Genomic DNA, 21,905 nt, shown 5'->3' with positions numbered 1-21,905 from the left:
TAAATAAATAGATAGATAAATAAAATGTGTGCGCCCCTCTTTATTTCTTTATTATGCACTCTACCTCCCTTTCATTCTCCTCTTTCTCTCTCTCTCAAGTACTCTCTCTCACTCCCTCGCTTTCTCTTCCTCTCCATCTCTCCCTCTCCCACTCCCTCTCGTTGTCACTACCTCTCTCCCTCTCTGTCTCATCCCCCTCCCTCTCCTTCTCCCCTCCTCTCTCTCCTCATCCCTCCCACTCCCACTCTCTCTCTCTCTCTCTCTCTCTCCTCACTTACAGCAGCAGAAGCAGACATGGCGACGGTGGTCCAGCCGCTGACTCTGGAGCGAGGTGAGTGCGCGATGGATTCGGTGGATTCGGGGACTGTAGTTTGATTTGTAGTCGTTTTGTTTCCTCCGCGAAGCTTCATCGCGTTCATTTTGCTGAGAGAAAGCGCCCAGCAGGGTGTCTGATTTCCGCTCCTCCTCGCTCGGATCCGCTCGATGCTGGAAGTGAGCGGAGCCGCGCGGCTCCATGTGAGGCGATGCTGAAGCGATAGCTGCCACTCTGCGCTCCGGAGTCGCGCTGGGATTATTTCCGCCCTCATTTGCTCCAGATTTCTTCCTCAGGTTTGCACGTTGTGCGCTCCGCTGTTGACGAGCACGTCTTGCTCTTTTACTTTCCTCCAAATCAACTTTCGACCCAAAATGAGAACACTGGGTTGTTTCTGCCTCATAAATGCTTCCAAAGCCGCTTACAAACCTTCTAACTCAGTTTATTGACGAAGTGGCTGCATGTTTATGGACGTGCAGCTGCGCGTGCATGTGGCAGTGCATTTCAGATGCACCGCTGGATTTCCAGCGGAAGCAGATGTGGCACAGCAGGATTGGAGTAATGATGGGTTTACTCTGCTATGCTGTTTTGCATGCATTTTTGTTAAGCATGTTGTGTTTTCGACGGACTCTGCGCGTTCAGCAGGGCCAGATTAAGACCCTGTGCTGCCCCTGGGCATTAGAGCTGCAGAGCCCACTGATGATATACTGAGACCTTTGCTGAGAAGGTATTGGCTTTGCTGAAGATTCATTCTGTTCACTCTTAAGGAAATATCTAAGTTAATTCCTCAGCTGAGATCAGTCAGGTCTACCAGATTTACAGTGGTCATGCTTTTTGGACGTTTATGGCTGGATTATCAGGCTGACTGACTGGTGTGAATAGATTTTGCCTAAACTGAATCTTTCAAGAACTGTTAACAGATTAAAGTCGTTTTAAATTTTTTAAACAACCTTTTGGTGCTCCTGGACAGTCACCCGGGTGACCCGTGTGGTAGATCCAGCAATGGAATTCAGCCTGCACTGAGCCTGAACAGCCCCCAACTGGCAGCTCAGCCCATTTTTAAATGACTGTTGTCTTGAGCGTTATATAGGACTGGTAGCTTAAACAGGTTGAAACAAGCACACAGCAGGGCATGGAGGAGATATTAATAGAGAAATGGGATAGCCCTGGTATGGCATGGGGGCTATCGTGTTTAAAACGTTGCCCGAGCTGTGCAGAATGGAGCAGTGTGTGAATAAATGATGGACAGCCTTAATGCTCTAGTAGCACAAGCTGGAAACAAGTGGCTCAGTAGGTTAAGATACTACAGATCACAAGATCTGATCTTCACATGAAAATAATGGTTGAAGGGCACGTGTCCTACATTTTATTTTTTTACCTGAGGTTTTTGTATGGAAGCCTTTTTATGCCGCTCGAATAAAAAAGGCCATGTAGTATGTCAAAATAATAAGAAGCTTTCTCATAAATATGACTTAAGATCTCAAAATAATGACAGGGTCTCATAATAATCAGAAAAGTGTCATATTTATGAGATAGCAGGTCTTAAGTATGATTTATTAGGTCATAATTGTGATATACCAAGTGAAAATTTTGAGAATCTTTCTCAAAAGGTTTTTATTATTATAAGATAGCAAGTAGTATTTATGAGATACTAAGTTATAATTATGAGATGGTAAGCCATAATTATAAGATAGATATCATTATTATGAGATAGCAATTCTAATTACGAGATAATGTCATAATTGTTACATAGTATCTCATAATTATGATTAGGTCATAATAAAGAGATACTAAGTAATAATTATAAAACTAAATCATAATTATGAGATACTCAATCATAATTATGGGAATCTTTCTCTTTGTTTTGGTTATATAATATATATATTTTTTTCTCAGTGGCGGTAACAGGCTTATGTACTTATACCATTTGTGTGATTTTATGTGCCGTAATTCATTTTTACAGGACCATTTACCGAACTTTGGATTAAACAGGCTGTTTTTGTTACTGTGACTTTAAGACTGATATATCTAAATGACCTCTGTTCTGTATTTTGGCTCATTCAAAAAGCTGAAACACTCCCTATAACTTCAGTGTAAAGGGGCTGTAGACTGTATTGGTGGATATATGTAAATGTTTTGTGACGCCACAAAAGCAACTTATTCAAAACTTATTCTGTTTTTGCATTTTAGTTTCCATATGTAGACTGTATGGACTGGGAAGTGAATGGTACATTGTGAAACTTTTAACAGTGTTTACAAGTACATCGAACTCTTATTTTTGACAGTCCATGATATGAGCCCTTTAAGAAAAAGTTGAATGAGAAATGCACATTTGACTGCTGTTGTAGATTCTGAATGTGCAATTTGACATGCATTGTCGTCGTTATGCATAAAATGGGGCTTGTTTCGGACATTAGCATCAGCAATGGTAAGAGGAACAGAATGTAAATCAAATCAAAGGGTCTTTATTGTTATTCCTCAATATAACTAGTAGATATTGGAATGAAATGTCATTCTTCAGGCCCCAAAGTGCAACACACAACAGTAGTACATTACACAGGATTACATAAGAGGGTTTTCCATCCTCCCAGTTTTTTGAGTTTTATGCTAGGACGAGGTTGAAAAGTTTGAATATTGCTAAAGCCGAAATGCGAAAAAGATGGAAAAGGGTTTTTCAAATAAATGAAGACGCATCAAGCTGTAAGTGAGAAATGATTAGCCCTACAGATGGTCCAGTTGTGGCGTATAGCTTTTCAAAGGTTGTTTTCGGCATTCTAAAATGCCTAATCCAAGCTTGTGCAAAAATTGCTCTGCATGATGTGCTCCCAGAATTGTCTGGGGCGTTTGTGTTCCCACTGTAAGGTGGACGTCATCAGGGTGGCATGGAACTTTCAGCCCTCATTAGGTGGGCCATTTCTCGTCCTACCCGGCGTCTCTAAGATGCAAATAACACATTCGTAGATAATAGTAAATGGCTGTGAGGATAATTCTACTTAACGCAGCGTTTTTTTTTCTACAGAAATTTTGTAAATGCGCAGATCATTAGCGAAACGTTTGAATGGAAACCCAGCCATTGAGAGCAGATACACAACAGTGTGAAATGAGTGCAGAATATACAATAAATGCACCAGATTAAATATACAGAACATAAATACACATGACGGTATATACTAGACAGGACAACAAAACAATATATGAGTGGGGCAATATATACCAAGTTAAGAGTGTTCGTAGAAAAAATGGGAAAAAAACATGAGCTTTTCGAGTTGGATTCAGATTGAGAGGCAGAACCATGTTTAAGTCTGAAATTTTCTCCATTGTTTTGGATTTTTTCAGTAAGGTATGTTGATTTTTTGTTTGATTTGTTTTTCCTTCTGTTTTTCCTTACTCCTTATTTGCAGTGCTGTCCTATTCTTTATATGCTGTGTTGTTTTCTGTGTTTTTTATTTGTAGTGCTGATTAGTCTTTATTCTTTCAAGTATTGTTTGTGTTGAAGAAGATTCTTTACAGGTATAAGATTCCAGAGCTGAATAAGGCAGATTTGTTTCCAGTACTGTCAGAATATAAAGCATAGTTTACTTTGTGATAGTAGAACTTGTAAAGTGGAATTCCTTGAGATGTAAACAAAGTTAGCCAGAGTATTTTAATGTGAAATGGGTCACTGTAGAGAAACCTACGGACTCAGATCACTTTAAAGTGGTGGTGACAGGAAACAGGGGATGCAGTGTATATAATGTAGTCTAAAATATGGCCATTTCATTTAATAGACTGTGAAAAAGACGTGTTTTGTTTAAAAAAGTAAGGAACCAGTCTGCCTTCAATGTTTTTGAGTTATTTGGCTTTTCTACATGTAACAGCAACATATACCTTTGGACAGGAAGTTAACTGAACAGTCTGTATATTACACTCTGTAGGTTAACTTGAAATCTGCAATTGAATCAACTCAAAATTTTAAAGAAACATGTTTTTTTTAAGTTAAAACAGTTTTTAAGGGTGTATCTAAACCAGTCAGTAAAAGTCTTTAAAAATGACATAGATTAAACAGAAAACATACAGAAATCTCAAAAAATAAATTTATTCATTTTTGCAGTATTTAGTGTGTCCAGCATTTGCCTTTATTACAGCTTTCATTCTTGCTTTCAGTTTTTCAAAGAAATCTGCAGGGATATTTTTTCACACCTCCAAAGTTCAGTCTTGAAAGTTGGTTGCATTTTGTGCTTCTCACGATCCAAGCAATCCCAAACACATGCAGTGATGTTGAGGTCTGAACTCTGGGGTGGTCAGTCCATTGTTCTGAGAACACCAGCAGCTTCTTTATTTGATGTGCAAATTTTCTATTTTGTATTTTCTGTTTTTCTTTTGTTTCCTTTCCTCAGTAAGGTCTTCTTGACAGCTGCAGCATAGAGTTGTCTTCTCACAGTGGAAGGAAGGACAGAAACACCTGTGGGTTTTCTCAAAGCTGAAGCAAGAGTGGCGCTTGATCTTCTCCTCTCTCTTAAAGATGAAAGCTTTAGTGCTGTTTATCTGATGTGGACACTTTTAGTCTTTTCAGTCTACCAGGTCTTGCAGGGATGTTAGGGGTCATATTTTCCATGTGCCTTTTTTAGCATTTTTGAACTCTACTTTTGGAAACTCTACCTGATGCGAGTGGATTATATCTAATCTCCTTAGAAATATCTCAAGCAAAATGAATAACTTTTACTAAATGGCCATTTTAAATGGTAATTAAACAAATGAAAGGTGGTCTCTATCTTTGCACTATGCTGTACCCCTATGCCATGAATAGATTATAAAAAAAACAATAAAAACATTTTAGACCAGAACATTTGTAAAACTATTCATAACCAATTTATGTAATAACTTTCTGTGAGGGAGCTTTTAGCATTAAACTCTTCAGATGTCTGTTTCCTATCACCACCACTGTGAAATCAGTGAAATTTCCCTTTAAGGGCAGCAGTAAGCTATGGAATTTTCTGCTGGAGTTACAGTGGCACTCTTCATGAAACAAGTAGGCTAATGAAGTATTTACAGGGAGATATCCTTTGTTTTGACAATCAAGAACAAGAGGTTATGAAATGGGACTTTACTCTTGTATATACAGACCACTTCTGGTTACCAGACCCTAGTTCAAAGAAACTGTTCTTCATCAGGGATACATGATGATTATGGAATCATGTCAGTACTGGCAAATAACTGCTTAAAAAAACAGTTGGTATCAGACATTTAGAGTTGACCGATATTTGATTTGTATTTATGTGCTCCAGATGGAATCAGTCAAATCAAAGCAAAACATATAGCCAATGCTGCACTAAAATATCTGCTTTTTATTCATTTTACTGCATTTATAAGACTATAAATAAATGTAAGATTTTTGTGAAACGCGAAACCAAGTAGTCTAAATGTTTGCATTTCCTAAATTGCCACTGTACACTGTATTTATATTCAATTTATAAGGTTCTACACCATTTAAACAGCTGTCATTTACATTGTGTAAAAAGTTCATGATGATTGGACCAATAGAAGTGCTCCAAAATCACTTGAAATAAACGTCTTTTCATGGACTTACATTAAATGTTAAGACCCTTTTTTGCCTTCTCCTGGACAGTACCAAAATGTGTATGCATTGGCATGGGTAGATATGTACATAAAAATATTGGATATCGGCATTGGCCTTTAATTCCCATATCGGCATATTCCCATTCTTCAAATTAGCGGTGAGCAATATGGCAAGAATTACGATACTTGAAGTCATTTTTATGATACACAGTATATACGATAGGTCCATGAATAGTTAGACATAGACAAGGTTATTGTTATTTTAGCTGTATACCACAGCATATTGGAGCTGAAATAAAATAAAGTGCAGACCTTCAGCTTTAATGTGAGTCTATTTACATCCAAATTGGGTGAACGGTGTCTAAATTGAAATAATTTTCATACATATCCTTCCCTTTTTCAGGGGCTGAAACGTAATTGGACAGTTGGCTGCTCAGCTGTTCCATGGCCAAGTTTGTGTTATTTCACATTCAAGTTGATTTCAAGTGTGGAATGCGCATTTGGAATATGTTGCTGTCTTAATATGAAGCACAAAAAGCTGTTACTGCCAGTGAAGTTAGCTATCATTAGGCTAAAAAAGAGATATTGTAATACCTCAGAGAGACTGCAGAAACATTATGTGTGGCCAAATCAGCTTTGGATCTTAAAACTTCTTAAAAAGAAACAACGCACTGCTGAGCTCAGAAACACCAAAGCCCTGGAAGACCATGGAAAATAACTGTGGCGGATGGTAGTGATAAAAAAAGCCTTCACAGCAGTTGGCCAGTTGAAGAACACCCATCCAGGAAGCAGGTGTGTCTGTGTTAAAGTCAACAATCAAGAGAAGACTTCACCAGAGTAAATACAGATTTACCACAAGATGTAAACAATTGGTAAACCTCAAAAACAAGAACATCAGATTAGACAAAAGCAGCAGGATTCATTTTGAAGTGTACTGGGCTACAATATCTGCAGATATCAGATAGAGCCAAATGTTTCAAAACTCATTGGACGACACTTTACAGTGCAGATGGACAATGACCCAAAGCATGCTGCCAAACAACCTAAGACTTTTTTAAGGCAAAGAAGTGGAACGTTTGGCAATGGCCAAGTTAATCACCTGACTTTCAACCGATCAAGCATGCATTTCACTCATGTACTGTACTCATAAACTGTAACAGATACAATGCACAAGGTAAATAATGCCACATTTTTTTTTCATAAAACTATTATATTTATTCAGTTTTACATATTGTGCTACAGTAAGTCTAGTTAAACAGGACTAATTATGCTCTCTATGATGAAAAATGCAGTTAGTCAATGTTCTTTAAGTACTGACAATATCTGCAATATGCTCCGAAAAGCATATTGTGACATAATTTATTACAGTAATGATAAAGTACTGTCATGTTACCTAACTCTGCTTTAAACAATCCTCTGCCCTTTAACATTTTTCACAGTCCTCATTGAATGAAGAAGAATGGCTCTCAGTGTCTCCTGTGCAGCTTCAATTCAGAGCTTATGGAGATGTAGTACATGCAGAGCAGAGATATTCTCGAGGCATTAATCAATACTGCTCTATGACAAGGCCCAGGCAGACCTGGCACATAGCCGAAAAGTCAAAACTGGCAGAAAATCTGCTGAGACCCTAAGGTCAAATCTGATTTGACATTAGACCTGCAATGTGTACAAAATACTAGTATTGAGCTTAGTGTAGACTGCAGATTGGTTGACTAATTTACATTTTGTACAAGTTGTGTTGTCAACATCAGTGCTTCTTGATCAGTCTATAATCTCACCCAATCTAACTCCTCACTCATTTCTGCTATAAGCCACACTCACTGGTCTGCAATTAAAAAAAAAAAAGATTTAGAAAATTATAGTCGATGAAAATAAGTTGAAAAATTGTTATCAGTATTGAAACGATATTTGAACGATACCCAGCAGTTCAGATAAACAAAGAAACCGCTCTTCATGATGAATACATGATACATATCGGTATTGTCAGAATTTTTGACTGATAACCAACATTATTAGTGATTAATTGGCTGACAAACCTAAAACCACAGACAAGACCCATGAAAACATCAACCACAGAACAGCATATAAACAAAGCTTTAGGCTTTACTGAATAAAAAAGCAGCCGAATGTAGCAGGTATGACAGTAAAGTAATTACAGTACATTTACCATATTACTTGCTTTGAAGTTTAGTTAGTCGTGAAGTGCATAGTTTAAACAACAATCAACATAAAGTCGGTAGCTAGCAGACATTAAGCTTTTTTGTCATTGGACTCACTATACATTAGCTAACAAACATATTTGTAGGCTGTAGCTTAAGGCTACACTCAACAAATGCAACATGACATTTAAAAAAGGGTCAGCTGTATCCTCCCTTAGCACTGTGTCATATGGCTAGGTATGCTAGTTGAGGACTTAGACCACCAAAGCTGAACTGGTAGATCACTAAAACTGTCTCCATCAGATAAACAGTACTTTCATCTTTGAGAGAGAGGAGAAAATCAAGCTCTGCTCTTGCTTCAGATTAAAAAAAAATCCACAGGTGTTTTTGTCCGAAAAAAGCCAAAGAAGCTGCAGCACAATATAGTGGCCACCAAAGAGTCCAGACCTCAGCATCACTGGACGTATGTGGGATTATTTGGATTGTAAGAAGCAGAAAATGCAACTAAATTCTATGACTGAACTTTTGAGGTGTGGAAAAATATCCCTGCAGGTTTCTTTGAAAAACTGAAAGCAAGTCTCCCAAAATAAATGTAAGTTTCACACCATTCAGAGTGACCATTCATGATACAGTGAAACAATAGAAGTCATAGCACCTCTGTACTTCCTGTAGTGTATTACAATCTCTCAGAATGAACATGTAGATTATGTGAACATTGTAGAGCATTATAGAGTTTTTTTAATGAAACAATAGATGCCATATCACCCCCACACTTCCTGTAGTGTATTACAATCTCTCAGAATGAACATGTAGATTATGTGAACATTGTAGATCATTGTAGAGCCCTTTTTACATAGAACAATAGAAGCCATATCGCCCCCTGCACTTCCTGTAGTGTATTGCAAGCTGTCAGCATGACTGTGTGGATCATATGAACATTATAGAGCATTATAAAGTTTTTATTTTAATGGAACAATAGATGCCATATCACCCCCTACACTTCCTGTAGTGTATTACAGTGTGTCAGAATGACGCTGTAGATTGCATGAACATTACAGATTATTACAGAATGCTTTATAAATGAAACAATAAAAGACATATTGCCCCCTACACTTCCTGTAGCGTAGTTCAATAATACATTTTAATAATGAACAACCTGGGCAACAAATCATTGCAAACGTACACCCAGCTTGTCAGTTCTTTTACTGATCGTTTTTAAGTCAAACAGCAGTGTAGTGATAATGGTAAATTTTGAGTTTAAAGCAAAAATATATTTGCTTTTGGAGCAAAAGTCAGGCTTTAAGATAATTGTTACTACTGTTTTTAACTAGCTGTGCATGATGCTTATTGGAGTACATAAGCTTCCATTACTTGTTAGCTACATTAGCCTCGTAGCATCAATGCAAAACTAATGAAGCAGACCATGGCTGTTCAACTGAACAAAGTTGGTGGAACTTGGTGGAAATCTGATTTTTTTGTCTGTCATTTCAGAAGACATGGTTGCCTGTATTAGATTCTCACTGACAACAGTGACCTTTTCATGGACAAAGGTAGTGTGAGGTCATTGGTGTAACACTGCCACAGCGTCCTGCTGGAGTCTTGATTTAGAGGTATGTGTGTGCCCTCTGTTGTTTGGAATGTCACGACTGGACCAATTAGCGCTGATTGGGGGATTTGATAAAGTGAGCTAGCGTGGATTTGAGAGGAACCCCCTGAGGTGGATTTGGCCTCTGCACAAACTCCTGGATTCTTGGCAAGCTTGAGGTCTGCAGAAAGGTATTTTTTGGTGTAGCACAATCTATTAAAGGAAAAAATGACAGAAAGTATAGCAGATGGCCATTTCCCTCCATCTTTTTCTCTCCAGTGATGCATTCTGCCATGAAAAATTCTGGGGAGACAGTTACCTCCAAAGTACAATTCTTCTGCTCCAGACAATCAGGCAGCACAATATGGACAAAATACAAATATTATGGTTATAATGCTACATACTGCTATTGCAATATACCTATATTGCAATATAGGTATTGCAATATAGGCTTAGAATTAAACAGACTGTTTTATTCATGTGTCTGTATGACTGATAAGCTATGAATATAATGACACATGTAAATTGTATCTGTTCTGATTGGCTGCCTCTTGTTGTGCCTCACTCAAAAAGCAGTCTAGTCTGTGAATGCTGTAGGCCGAATAGGTGTATATATGTGAAGGCATTGGTTTTTGTGACATCACAAAAACAATGAATTTGAAATGAGCTGGTTTTACACTTTCCTTATATACTGTGCAAAAGTCAGAGACCACTCAAACCAGTCAAAACTAGCATTAATTATAAGTTATTCATTCTTTAGTGTCAGAAAATGGCAGGAAACATATATTTAACATAAAATTACACAAAAGCCTTCAACACTAAATATAATCAGTTTTTTTCACTATTCAGTATGTTTATCCTTTGTTAGAGCTTCTTTTTCCCAATTAAACATTTAGACTTATCAGCCTATAAACCTTACTTCGCATCAGATGTCCACTTTTAGTGTTCTAGTGCACATTTTCTTCTTTTTGGTCTCTTTTCTTGGCAACAGCTTCTTTACAGCTACACATCCTTTCAGTGGAAGGATGGACAGAAATACCTGTGGATTTTTTCAGATCTGAAGCAAGAGTGGAGACTGATTTTCTTCTCTCTCTCAAAGATGAAAGATTTAAGTACTGTTTATCTGACAGTGACAGTTTTGGTGGTCCACAAGGTTTTGCATGGTTGTTAGGAGTCTCAAATTCTCTAAATCATTTAATACTTTTTAAACTCTGGTTTTGGAAACCCATATTTTTTTCAATTATTTTCTTTTGATTTTCCCTTTCTTTGTGCAAGTGGATTATCTTATATCTTAATTTCCTCAGAAATATCTCCAGAGGAAAGCTGTTCATTGGAAATGAAATAAGTGAAGGGTGGTCTCTGATGTTTTCACAGTACTGCATCATGCAGCCTTTCTCTAAAAGTGGACATCAGAGACATTACTCTAACCACATTCTCAGCTTTAGAGGCTGAAGCTAAAGGACAGATATTTTCTGTCCTTTAATGGGTGTCTGATAATGGTTGTGCTGACCATATTGCACTTGAAGTATGAAAGCTGCATTGTTGCTGTGGTGTAATTGCCTTATATCTGGTCTCTGGATCATGCTTTGAATTTTGCTCTTTGATGCTTGTGGTGCCCCATTGATTCTCTTTGTGTCTGAACTAGCCAGGCTTTCTCTAAATCACAGCCTTCCCTCAACATTGGGAGCTGCCAAGCTCAAACAGTCTGATGTCATCTTTGTCTTGTAGTGGCACTGCTCAGTAAAGGTGGACTATAAGGCAAAAATATATCACGATACTTGGGAGACATTTTCACAATACATGATACGTATGGGCTATGATAGTGTTGCACTGATACCAATACCGTATCGGTATTGATGCTGATACTGGCACTTAAATGCAGTATAGGTATCAATGATGGAGATACCAATACCTGTGACCGATACCACAAAGCAATTTCTAATGGGTTCGTGCCCACCAGTAGGCAGAACTTAACAACCCTTTGGCGGTGTGGGATGACAAGCAGCAGTAAAAATGCTAATGGCAAAATCTGTAATGGCAGTTTTTGGTATTAAGAACACGCTAATGGAGCCATAACTGTACGGCTAAGCTGCTTTTTTTTAGTAATAACTTGTCTGCCACCATGTGGTAACTTACTGTCCGAGTTAATGTTATTGAGAGAGCAAAAGGTATTGCCGGACTCTCGGCGTAATAGCCTTGATATGCTAGCCTGTGCATCCTCTAGCCCTGCCTGTGGTACGCCTCCATCGGTCTGCTGTATCACACAAGCATTGTATTCAAACAAGTTAGAAAAAAACACTAAAAGTCGCTGATACTGACAGTGTGAAAGCTGGTGATATTTACTGAACTGACATTCAGAGATGCAGCACGAGGGAACAAGACCCACGTAGGAGACAAATGACTTGAGAAATCTGGATGTGAAACAACATTCGGCTCTGTTTTGAGCCAGAAAAGCTGCTGTGTGCTGATGTGTAAACACCATAGGTTTAGCTGCATACTGTTCAGCTGTTCAGTTCTGTTTTTAACTGTTTAAGTTGTTAAACATGATATATGTATATATATATATATATATATATATATATATATATATATATATATATATATATACAGTAAATAAACAGAAAAAAAATAAATTTTCTTAAGCATCTAATAATATATATATTCCAACAAACAAATGCAAGTATGTTTTATTTGTGATGTTGAACATAGATTTTGCCATAATAAAATATTTTGAAAATGTAATTGTATAAATATCAGGACTTGTGACTATGTGAGTTAGGTTAGATAGAGTTAGTATCAGTATTGGTACTCGCTATCGGCCAATACTAAAGGATCAGGTATCGGTATCAGAAGGGAAAAAAAAAATCAGTGCATCTCTACTCTATAACCATGTGGATCCCCGTGTCAGTCAGCTCTGATGATATATTTTGCCTATTTACCATGAGCTAAATTAGGCAGAATCAAAGAAAGCAAATAGAAAAGGCAGTTTCATTCATCTATTCAGATGCAGACCCAGGAATAATGTGTAAACAACAAGTCAGAACTGCTATGGAATTCTTGTCGAGTTCAGACTAAACACTACTTACAAGCGGAAAGCATTTGCCAGTCCACACTCCCTGCTGAAAAAGACCATTAGAACCACCAGAATTGAACTGTGATAGTTTTTCATTCTAATGTGAATTGGCTTAATGCTTACCATTAGAGACCATGGGAAGGTAGGAAACCTTTAGATCCCTTTAGGAAACCATCAAATGCATCTGGAATCAGTCACAGAACACCTGTTAAGCCATTAGGGTTGCCACAGACCAGGATTTCACAACATGTCCAGGAATCCAAGTATTTTTATGTGTTAGTATTATGCTTAAACTGCTTTTTTTATCTAGTCAGACCATAAAGAATGGGCTTAATTATTTCAGGTGACCCTCAATGTACAGACAGTTCTTTGGGAAAGGTGCACTGTTGACATATTTAGGCACCAGAAAGCCCTTTAGTGTGATAACTGAGAAGGTTCTGTAGTTGAGCTGATGTCTGTCTATCTATACTGCATCATCAGTCAAGCTCCTGATTGAGTGTCTATTAATTTTACAGGACTGAGGTGGCAGCTCTAATTGGAATCCTTTACACTGTGATATCAACCCATCAAAAAACACTATTAGTGAAAGAAAATACCATTAGTGTCTAATGGACACCACCAGGAACCAAAAGAAACTTTTAATGACTTCTATTAATTTTTTCAGCAGGGCTCTTTACTTGCAGTAAATGAGTAAACGTAATGTGCAGATATCTTTACTGATCATCAGATTCTGTATAAACATGCATTACAGCTTGTAAATGATAAGCATTGAGTTTTGAGCTTTTAACTGTTTGAAAGAAACCATACAAGCTAACTTGTAGCTAGCCAATGGCTAATATCACTGCTGCTGGTTTATAGCCACTGCACTCTTTTCATTTGGGCATATTGACTGAAACGTCTAGCATGGTGTTTGCAGTAAGCGGCAAAAAAATGTGACAGTTTTGTGTGTATGTATATTAGGAGTGCCTGAACGTTAGCGCGATGCTAAGGGTGTGTTGTTAAGGACGTGCCTGAGAAGGCTGAGACAGTGCGGCTAGCTCTGGTGTGACATTCTTGCTAATTAGTTGATGTTAGATACATTACAAAGCAGTGCAAAGATACACCTCTCACAAAGTAACATGTTTTCACATCATCCTCTGAGGACAAAAGACCTCATGTAGGAGACGGCAAGTCTCCATCAGCAGTCACGGTTGTAGCAGTCATTGTCAGCTCATTAGCTCCTCTGAAGAGACAGCTTCCGCTACTCATCACACATGAAACCTAAGAATATCTCTCGGCTATTTTTGAATAATAAAACATGTTTTCAAATTTTAACCTCCAGTGCTATCATCTAAAAAGTAAGGCTACAGCTGCACGCTCATTTTGGCCGAAGTCCATTTTTCCCATCTTTTTATTGCTTTTTTTCTTGCCTGCAGTTAACAGGATAGCCATTCATTAACTGTTACAGATAGTTGAATATCAAGCAGGCTGGCTGCTGGCTGCGTGCAGCTGGTATGAGGGCTATGATGAATGCATAACTCCTCTGGTTTAAAATGAGATTCTCCTTGCTCACATAAGAGTACACCCCCTCCAAAAAAAGGTAAAACAGATGTACAAGGGTCAGTTTCAGCAAAATGATAGTGAAGCTCTTTATAGCATGTGTACTCTCTTTCTCTGTTAGCCCAGGAGAGCAGTTGCTGCACAGACACCATTCATTATGCTCCACTCTCAGCTTTATATTTTTTTATTTATTGGACAAATCTGTTTGATGATGGCCAATATAGCCTTTTAAGATATTTTAAAGGGCCCATGTCCTACATTGTTTTTTTTTTTTGGATTTTCATTTTTTTCCACAAGGGCCGATATTACTGTGGTTTTATTTATTACCAACAACAGATAATTCATTTTTACATAACTGTTTTCCAGCCTCACTTCATCACTTAGAATTAAACAGGCTGTGCTTTCAAGACTTGTCTAAGAGTGTCCAAAACACTCCTTATAATATTGGCATGAATTGGCGGACCTAAACTGCTGAATAGGTGACATCACAGAAACAATAAATTCAAAACAGGCTGTTTTTGCAGCTTAGTTTCCATATATGGACTGTACTGGATAGGGTGTAAATAGCATGTTTTGAAATATTAGCAATGTTTATATACTATATCCAACTATTTTATTTAACAAAAAGAGGTAAAATGCAGTTTTACCCAGGGGGTTGCTTTTCAGATTAAAATGTCTTTAAGAATTATAGTTGTATATTTGTATCCAAACCAGTAGTCTATATAATTTTGACATAATGGCATTGAACAGTAATTTCAGGTCTAATATTACGATATTATGCATAAAATGTGAAGTTAAAGTTAGTGTTGGGTGTTTAGCTACAGTAGTACACTCTGTAGAAAACTAGGGCTGGCCCAATTTATTTAACCAATTGAGTATTCATTCTTTACATTGCTATTTGTTTCTTCACATTGCCATTTGTTACAATACATTTTGTCAGCAAAGACCTATAGAGCTAGAACAGTTATTGTAAATATAACAAAAATGTTAAATATAATTAAACTATAGCTGGTTTAGTTGAATACATTATAAATTAATACCAAGCCTCCGTGTCACCTCGCCTCAGAGTGCAACAAACTGCACCACTTTCCACACAGTTATTGAACCTGAAGGAGCAGAGATGCCTTGGAAAGAAATCATGTATGGAAGCCCTTTAAATTACAAGATGATAATAAACATCCAAGTACCACTCAGATAAGTATCACTGTAGTTCTCTTTAGCCAGCTACTCTTTATGCTGTACATTGAGAGCTGCATTCGAGTGGACGTGATCACAGATTCAGATTGGTACCAGGTCCAGGAGGACAGGCTGCACCAGCTGAGCGGGGTGTCTGCCGAGCTGCTTTCAGAGTGGTCCTCTCTTGTTGAGATGGACCTGGAGCTCAAAAAGCTCCTCAGTCCTCTCCATTCTCTGTAGCTCGGGTGACTGAACTCAACTCGGCCTGTGTATCACCCTCACTGCTGCTTTCCTCGATAAAAAAACTGTAAACTAGCCATACAAAACTTGATAAAATAAATAAATATAATAAACTGAGAGAAGTAAACTAGGGATGCATCGATACTGGTACTGGTATTGGGTATTGGCCCAATGCCATGCTCATAGCTGATAACATGACGTAAGCCGAGTGTATGCTGCCAAGCTAGTGAACACATGACTCAAGCTGGCACTGAACAAGGGTCTGCTCACACAGTGAAGTGTTGCGCGCGCCATGGCAATCGGACACAAAGCTGTTGGTCATTTTAAACATTCCACCACTGCATATTCCTGCCAGGAATTCACTGTGCGATTTCAGCCCATTTTAAAGTAAGCTGAGTTTACTCTGTTTGACTGAATAGAATTGTGAGGTATAAATGTAAATATGTTGATTTTTTAAATTGTAAATATACTGTCAAGAGACTGTATTGTCCTACCCATGTACATCGCTGCCTGGTTTGAATATCAGTGAACAGTGTGGCTCAAGTTCGCAAAGCTAGTGTAGCTTATTTTCTCAGCATGTTTGCTCAGTACTTGGGTGCACAGTGTGTTTTGAATGAAACAGCATTATTGGTAATTGTCCAGCGACAGATCTGTCTGTAAGTGCTCTGTTTCACATAGAACGTCAGTCTGACCAAGAGTTTCCGTACACAATGGTCTATTTAAATGTACAGTGTGAGTCACCAAAGAACAAGACTCCAACACGATGTAAAATTTGACAGGTGAACTTTTCAGATGCAGTAACCTTGAATGTGATTGAAATGTTGTTGAAAGAAACAGATGAGCAGTGTGGGATCAAAACTATGAAACATACTTTACTTACAGCTGTACAGAAGCACGCTTCTGATGTGGAACTTCACTGCAACACAACTCGATCCAAAGTAACTAATGTAGCATAGCTAGCTAATGTGCTTCATTTAAAATCTGCTAGATTTAGGTGTTTTAACTGTTAAGGTGCATTGCGCTCATTTTCACTAACAACTACTTTATTCTAAGTCGGTTACTCATGGGATCGGAATTTGGACTAGGAAACCCTAACGAAAACCATGAAGGTGATGAATGAAGCTATAATCTGAATTCATTCCACTCTTAGCGTCTAGATATGTGACTCATAAATGCAATAGATGCTGTAGAACTAATACAGGTTAATTCTTTATGCATCAGTGCTGCTTAAATACTGAGCATTCAAGTAATATCAACGAGTATTCAAAACCTATCAAATGCATAGCAATAGCATTCGATAGGAAACCTGCATAAGAAAAAAAAACTGTGTGTGTGTGGCTACACCATTTCTGGCAGACTCTGACTGATGTCCTTGTTATTAAATCTCTGTCTCTGAAATGGAGCTGTGGGATGTGATTTCCAATCTGCTCAGTAATAGAAAGGGACTTACTCTGACTCACATAGCACTGCGGTCACTACTTCACACACACTGACCTAAACCAGAGCTCCGGTGTCCAGGGTGTGCTGGGTTTGGATTTCAATTTGCTCTCGCTGGCCTGTGTTGGTTTGTGTTTCCCTGTAGATGTGTGTGTGCTATTTTCATCTTTCTGAGACTACGCCGACACCTGTATGTATAGTCACAGTCTCTGTAAAGCTCATGTAAACATTCTCTTCTCTGCACAAACTGACTGATTTGTTTACCTCATTAAAATGGATAGAGGCTGGTTCAATGCTAATTTCCAAAGCAATACAAGCTTACATTGTTGACTCTGAACCTTGCTAATGCTAAGGTAAAAAAAATCACATTCAGTATGCATGTCACTAACATCGGCACTTCGTGATTAGTCTGCAGTCTGTTGTGGTGATTAAACATTAGGGGTGTAACAATTAGCAGTGGGCAGTATGGGCAAAATTTTATAACGTAGTGTATTGTCTGAATTTCAAGGCTTTAAGTCGCCTTCTTGTTTGTTCATATTTTTTGTTCCACCTAAAATGGAGCAGCAGTTACATTCTGGGACTTGTACACACCTCTGATATAGGTGCTTCACCATTTAAGATGAAACAAGAAATTCAAATAAGAAGCCAAATTCAGCTCTGTCGAATTTCTCTAGTCATTTGTCTCATATGTGCGTCCCATCTACTTGAGCGTCCAGCTGTCAGACAGTGCTGGAATTTGGAAAACATTACAGTCATTCACGCTTCAGTATCAGCTGATCCATTGCTTGTTTTGTGCACAAAGCTGCAACTGGGAGGTCATCTGATTCAGCTGACAAGCTGCAGTATACCAGTATTGCAGTATACCAGTAACTGCAGTATACCAGTATAGCAGTTATGATGGAACTCATACCTGAGAAAGGGCGGCCAATTGGTGGTTAAGCAGAGTATTAGACAAAATACAACTTGTAATCACTCATTTTCCACTCGCAGTCCAATTTACTCAATTTTACCTTCATTTCTTTCTTTCATTATCTTTTCTAAATTAGTTTAGTAAGTAATTTCAACAGCAGAATCATACATGAAGTAGCAACAAGTCGTCATACAGCCGTAACCCACCTAGCACAATGTTAGCAACATTTTCAACAAAATCATTTATATTTATATTAGGCCTAATCATTGTTATTTTTTTCTCTCAGTAGTTTGTTTTCCAAAATAAAAGCCTACGTGCATTCAAAATCTGTTTGAGGAGATGAGGGTGGGATGAGAACCCAGGTAGTCCGAGGGAGATATATGCTTGATATTTGGGATGTGTTATCTTAGGGCTAGCTTATTAGCTTGTGGCTAACACCCACAGCATAGCTTATATGCTAATATGAAACAAGTGTGCATTGATCAGGCTAATCTCCTCATTGGCATTCTAACTATTGTACTTTTATATTATAGTAACATTTTCAGGTACTCCTTATTTTTTCTGTATTAAAAAATTGTATTCAATCAAATACCACTCTATTGTATTGAAACGAATTATGAAGGCACAATTCATTGCAATTATGACAGATAGCTAGACAGATAGCTCAGGTTGTTGTATCTCTTGATAAAAAGAAAACTTGAAAACCAAGTGATGGTTAGATAATCCCATATTTCACTTAATGTTTTTTTCATGTATTTATATTCATTGATTGGTACAATTGCTCTGCCTCTTGATGTTTACATTTTTATTCCAGTTGATGTTTCATTCTACTTGTTGATGTTAACGTATATTTTACTTGTTTTTGCACTTTGTTTTGCAACAATATTGTAAAATTTGTGTTTTGTTATCTTTTTGAAAAGACGTATCGGTTGTATCTTGCATTTAACTTGTGTGTAATAAGCAAAAAAAATCTGAGGCTCAAAGTTGGATACATTTTTCCATGCTGAACTGTGATACAATCCGAACTGTGGCCCAGAAACTACACAGACCTGTAAAAGGGTAAACAGCTACACCTCTAGTATGTTGTTAGTATCAGAGTTTTGAATAGCCTCACTTCCACTGCAGGGCTGAACTGTTCTGAGCATGGAGGGTAATCATTCCAGCTGCTACAGGCTTGGTTCCAGCAAACCGATACTTAAAAAACACCTGTTTAGAGGATAAAAATTAGAGTTAGCCACTCTTTTGTGTATTTTTCTTCAGCATTTTTTGGTTCTAAAATAAGAATCACGATTCGGCACCAGCTCAGAGCAGTAAACAATAAAGACAGCATGGAGCTGCTTTTATACAGGGATTTAGTTGGGTAAAAATGTAATCAGTTAAAGGGGACAAACACAAATGGGTCACAGACAATACGTTAGGTAAATTAGGGTTAACCCACTAAATTTCCAGGCTTATTGCATCCTGAGGCTTATTGACTGAATAACTACATGGAAAACAATGCAAATTGGTTATTTGCATAATTGCATTATTTTAGTTATTTTTAAATGGAAACGTGGACCTGCATGCACCCCTGGGCCGTCGAGACTGCTCATTTAATGAAGAAAAAAGAATTGCCGAGTCAAACGTCTTGGCTAGACACCTAGTGGGGTTGACACTGCACAATAAATCACACCTGATCAATAATACATGTGCTTCTGTTCAAACACACTCAGACAATGACCTTCCCCACCTGTCTGGAGTATGCAGTGCTCTATAGGACTTCACACAAGTCCTTAAATATTTTATGCCCCATTGTTTTCTTTTGAAGTCGTCTGCGGTAACCCAGTTGAAGCCTTATTTTATGGTCTGCACTTGCTATGAATTGTGGCACTCACTTTATTAGCAAGGCAAACATAAAAGATGCTGAAAAACTTTTCGTCATATCTTAGGGGTCACATTTCGTGTCTGTTATGCTGTGTTATGCTGACTAAAGCTTTTAACTCAGAATTTCCAACCTCCTACTAGGAAAACACAAAAAAGGCCCGCTCAACTGAGAATTTCTGCTCAAAGTCAGGAATGTGTCCCCAACTCCGAGTTGAGCATTAGGCTTTATATCAACATGGCTGCTAACACCATCAACAGCAGTTAGAACCATTTCTCTACTTTTAAATGAGATTATAATAGTATTTGCTTTAGATCAGTCAACACACGGACAAACCTGGTTGGTAAAATCAATAACACTGACTGTAAAGATGCTGGTTTGAAAGGCATCTATGTCAGCTGACTGGTTTGTTGGTAACTATACTCACATTCATGAAGGTGTCCCTGTTTTTTCCCACTTTGTAGTGTGACTATGCAGAGGTTGAAAATGATGTAATTCCAAGCTCTGACTTCCCACTTCTGAGTTTAGTAGAACGCAGCAATAGTTGTCCGCTTTTTACTTTTAAAGCTAAATGGTGGAGAAAATGGTCAGATACAGTATTTATATGTTTTCTGACTTTTGGAGGATCCACACAAATAAGATGGTGGACACCAGGTGGACATTAGGCAGGGTCTTATTAGGAGAAATGGTTGTAGTTAACAATTTTAATAATTTTTAAATGGTAGCTCAGCAAAAAGTTACATTTACACAGTTTCCCTCATTAGGCAGTGCTCAAATAGTGAAGGGTATTCTGCAAAAATCTGTCTGAACTGCCTGTTTCAAGTTTTGACACTGAGAACACTGAGAAGCAGGCTGCTGGTCAATGGCTTAGAAAAACATGTAAAGGCTAAACAGAGATATATAACTACATAGTTCAGCGAAAAATCTAATTTTCACAGTTTTCCCCTTTACTTCAAATGTAAGCAGTCAGCAAGGACACGTTTGATGTCCGAAGTTTGCTTCTGTGGTTTTGCATGAGCTACGAGGCTAATGCAGCTAGTGGAAGCTTATTACCATAACAATTAGTATTGTGCAAATGGCATGAATAAGTCATTACAGACTTGCTTTTGCTGTTATCTAAAATTGGCAAGTATACAGACAAATAACGTGTATATTTGTCTATTTTGGAAAGAACATAAGCAAGGCCGTTTGAGACTGAGGGTGGCAAGTGTTATAGTTTAGGAATGCAGTTAACACCATGCCAATAAGCTTCCATTACTTGTTAGCTACATTAGTATCATAGCTCCAATGTACAATTTAGAAATAAACTAAACCTGTCCTCTGGTGGACTATATTTGGGGTAAGGGGAAGGAAAATGTACATTTGATTTGTACATTTGAACTGTTGTTGTAAGTTGGTGATTTACATAGTTACATAGTGCATAGTTCAATGGGAAAATCTATAAATATGTTTGTATTTGTGTGTGCATGGCTCTAAAGGCTTAGAGCAGCTACAAGGTCATTCAGTGATGTAGTTTTGCAGATGTGAAACACATCTAGATCCCCCCTATTCCCTCCGTAGGAGGCAAAGTGCTGGGGGTTATGCCCTTTCTGTCAGGAGCGCCTGAGAGAATGAGAATAAAACAGAGAGAGAGAGATAATGAAGTTTAGAAAGACAGATGTATCTGCCCTTGTGTTTAGCAGAAGCACATGCTGAAGATGGAGACTGATTGCTGAGCTGTGTAATTATTAAACAGTGTGGCTTCCCGTTGAGCTTGAGGCCACTGGGTTTTATTGAAGAATTCAGCAAGATCTTCAGCTTACTCACTCTCTTCGTAGCGTCTTTCATTTACTGTCTTCTATGATAACTGGAAAAGTTACTAAAGAAATTTTATTTGTCTGAGCCAAACCAATCTGTGTAGTACTGAATTAGAGCTCTGTAGTTTTCAGACAGTTTTAACACATACAATGTTGAAAATCAGATTTGAAAATTGTGTGTAATGAGTGAGAAGTGTATGTGACATTTGTGCCAGTAAGATCTGAATTTTCTCAACATTCTGCCCTTCATTTCTCTAAAA

At 37.9% G+C, this 21,905-nt stretch overlaps 1 protein-coding gene across 2 annotated transcripts in view; it reads left to right on the top strand.

The window, feature by feature from the left end:
* Window positions 1-271: 271 nt before the first annotated feature.
* lin7a (lin-7 homolog A (C. elegans)) overlaps window positions 272-21,905 on the top strand; it is an 84,954-nt gene continuing 63,320 nt past the window's right edge. For both annotated transcript variants that reach the window (XM_036577200.1, XM_036577201.1), the window contains exon 1: window positions 272-331. In XM_036577200.1, coding sequence (XP_036433093.1) covers window positions 295-331 — 37 coding nt within the window. In that variant the 5' untranslated portion in view covers window positions 272-294. The remainder of the gene's footprint in view (window positions 332-21,905) is intronic.

This window comes from Colossoma macropomum, unplaced genomic scaffold (assembly GCF_904425465.1).
Source record: "Colossoma macropomum unplaced genomic scaffold, Colossoma_macropomum, whole genome shotgun sequence".
NCBI classification, from domain to species: domain Eukaryota; kingdom Metazoa; phylum Chordata; class Actinopteri; order Characiformes; family Serrasalmidae; genus Colossoma; species Colossoma macropomum.
Note: the sequence above shows the minus strand (reverse complement) of the source record. Positions and strands in the feature narration are given on the sequence as shown.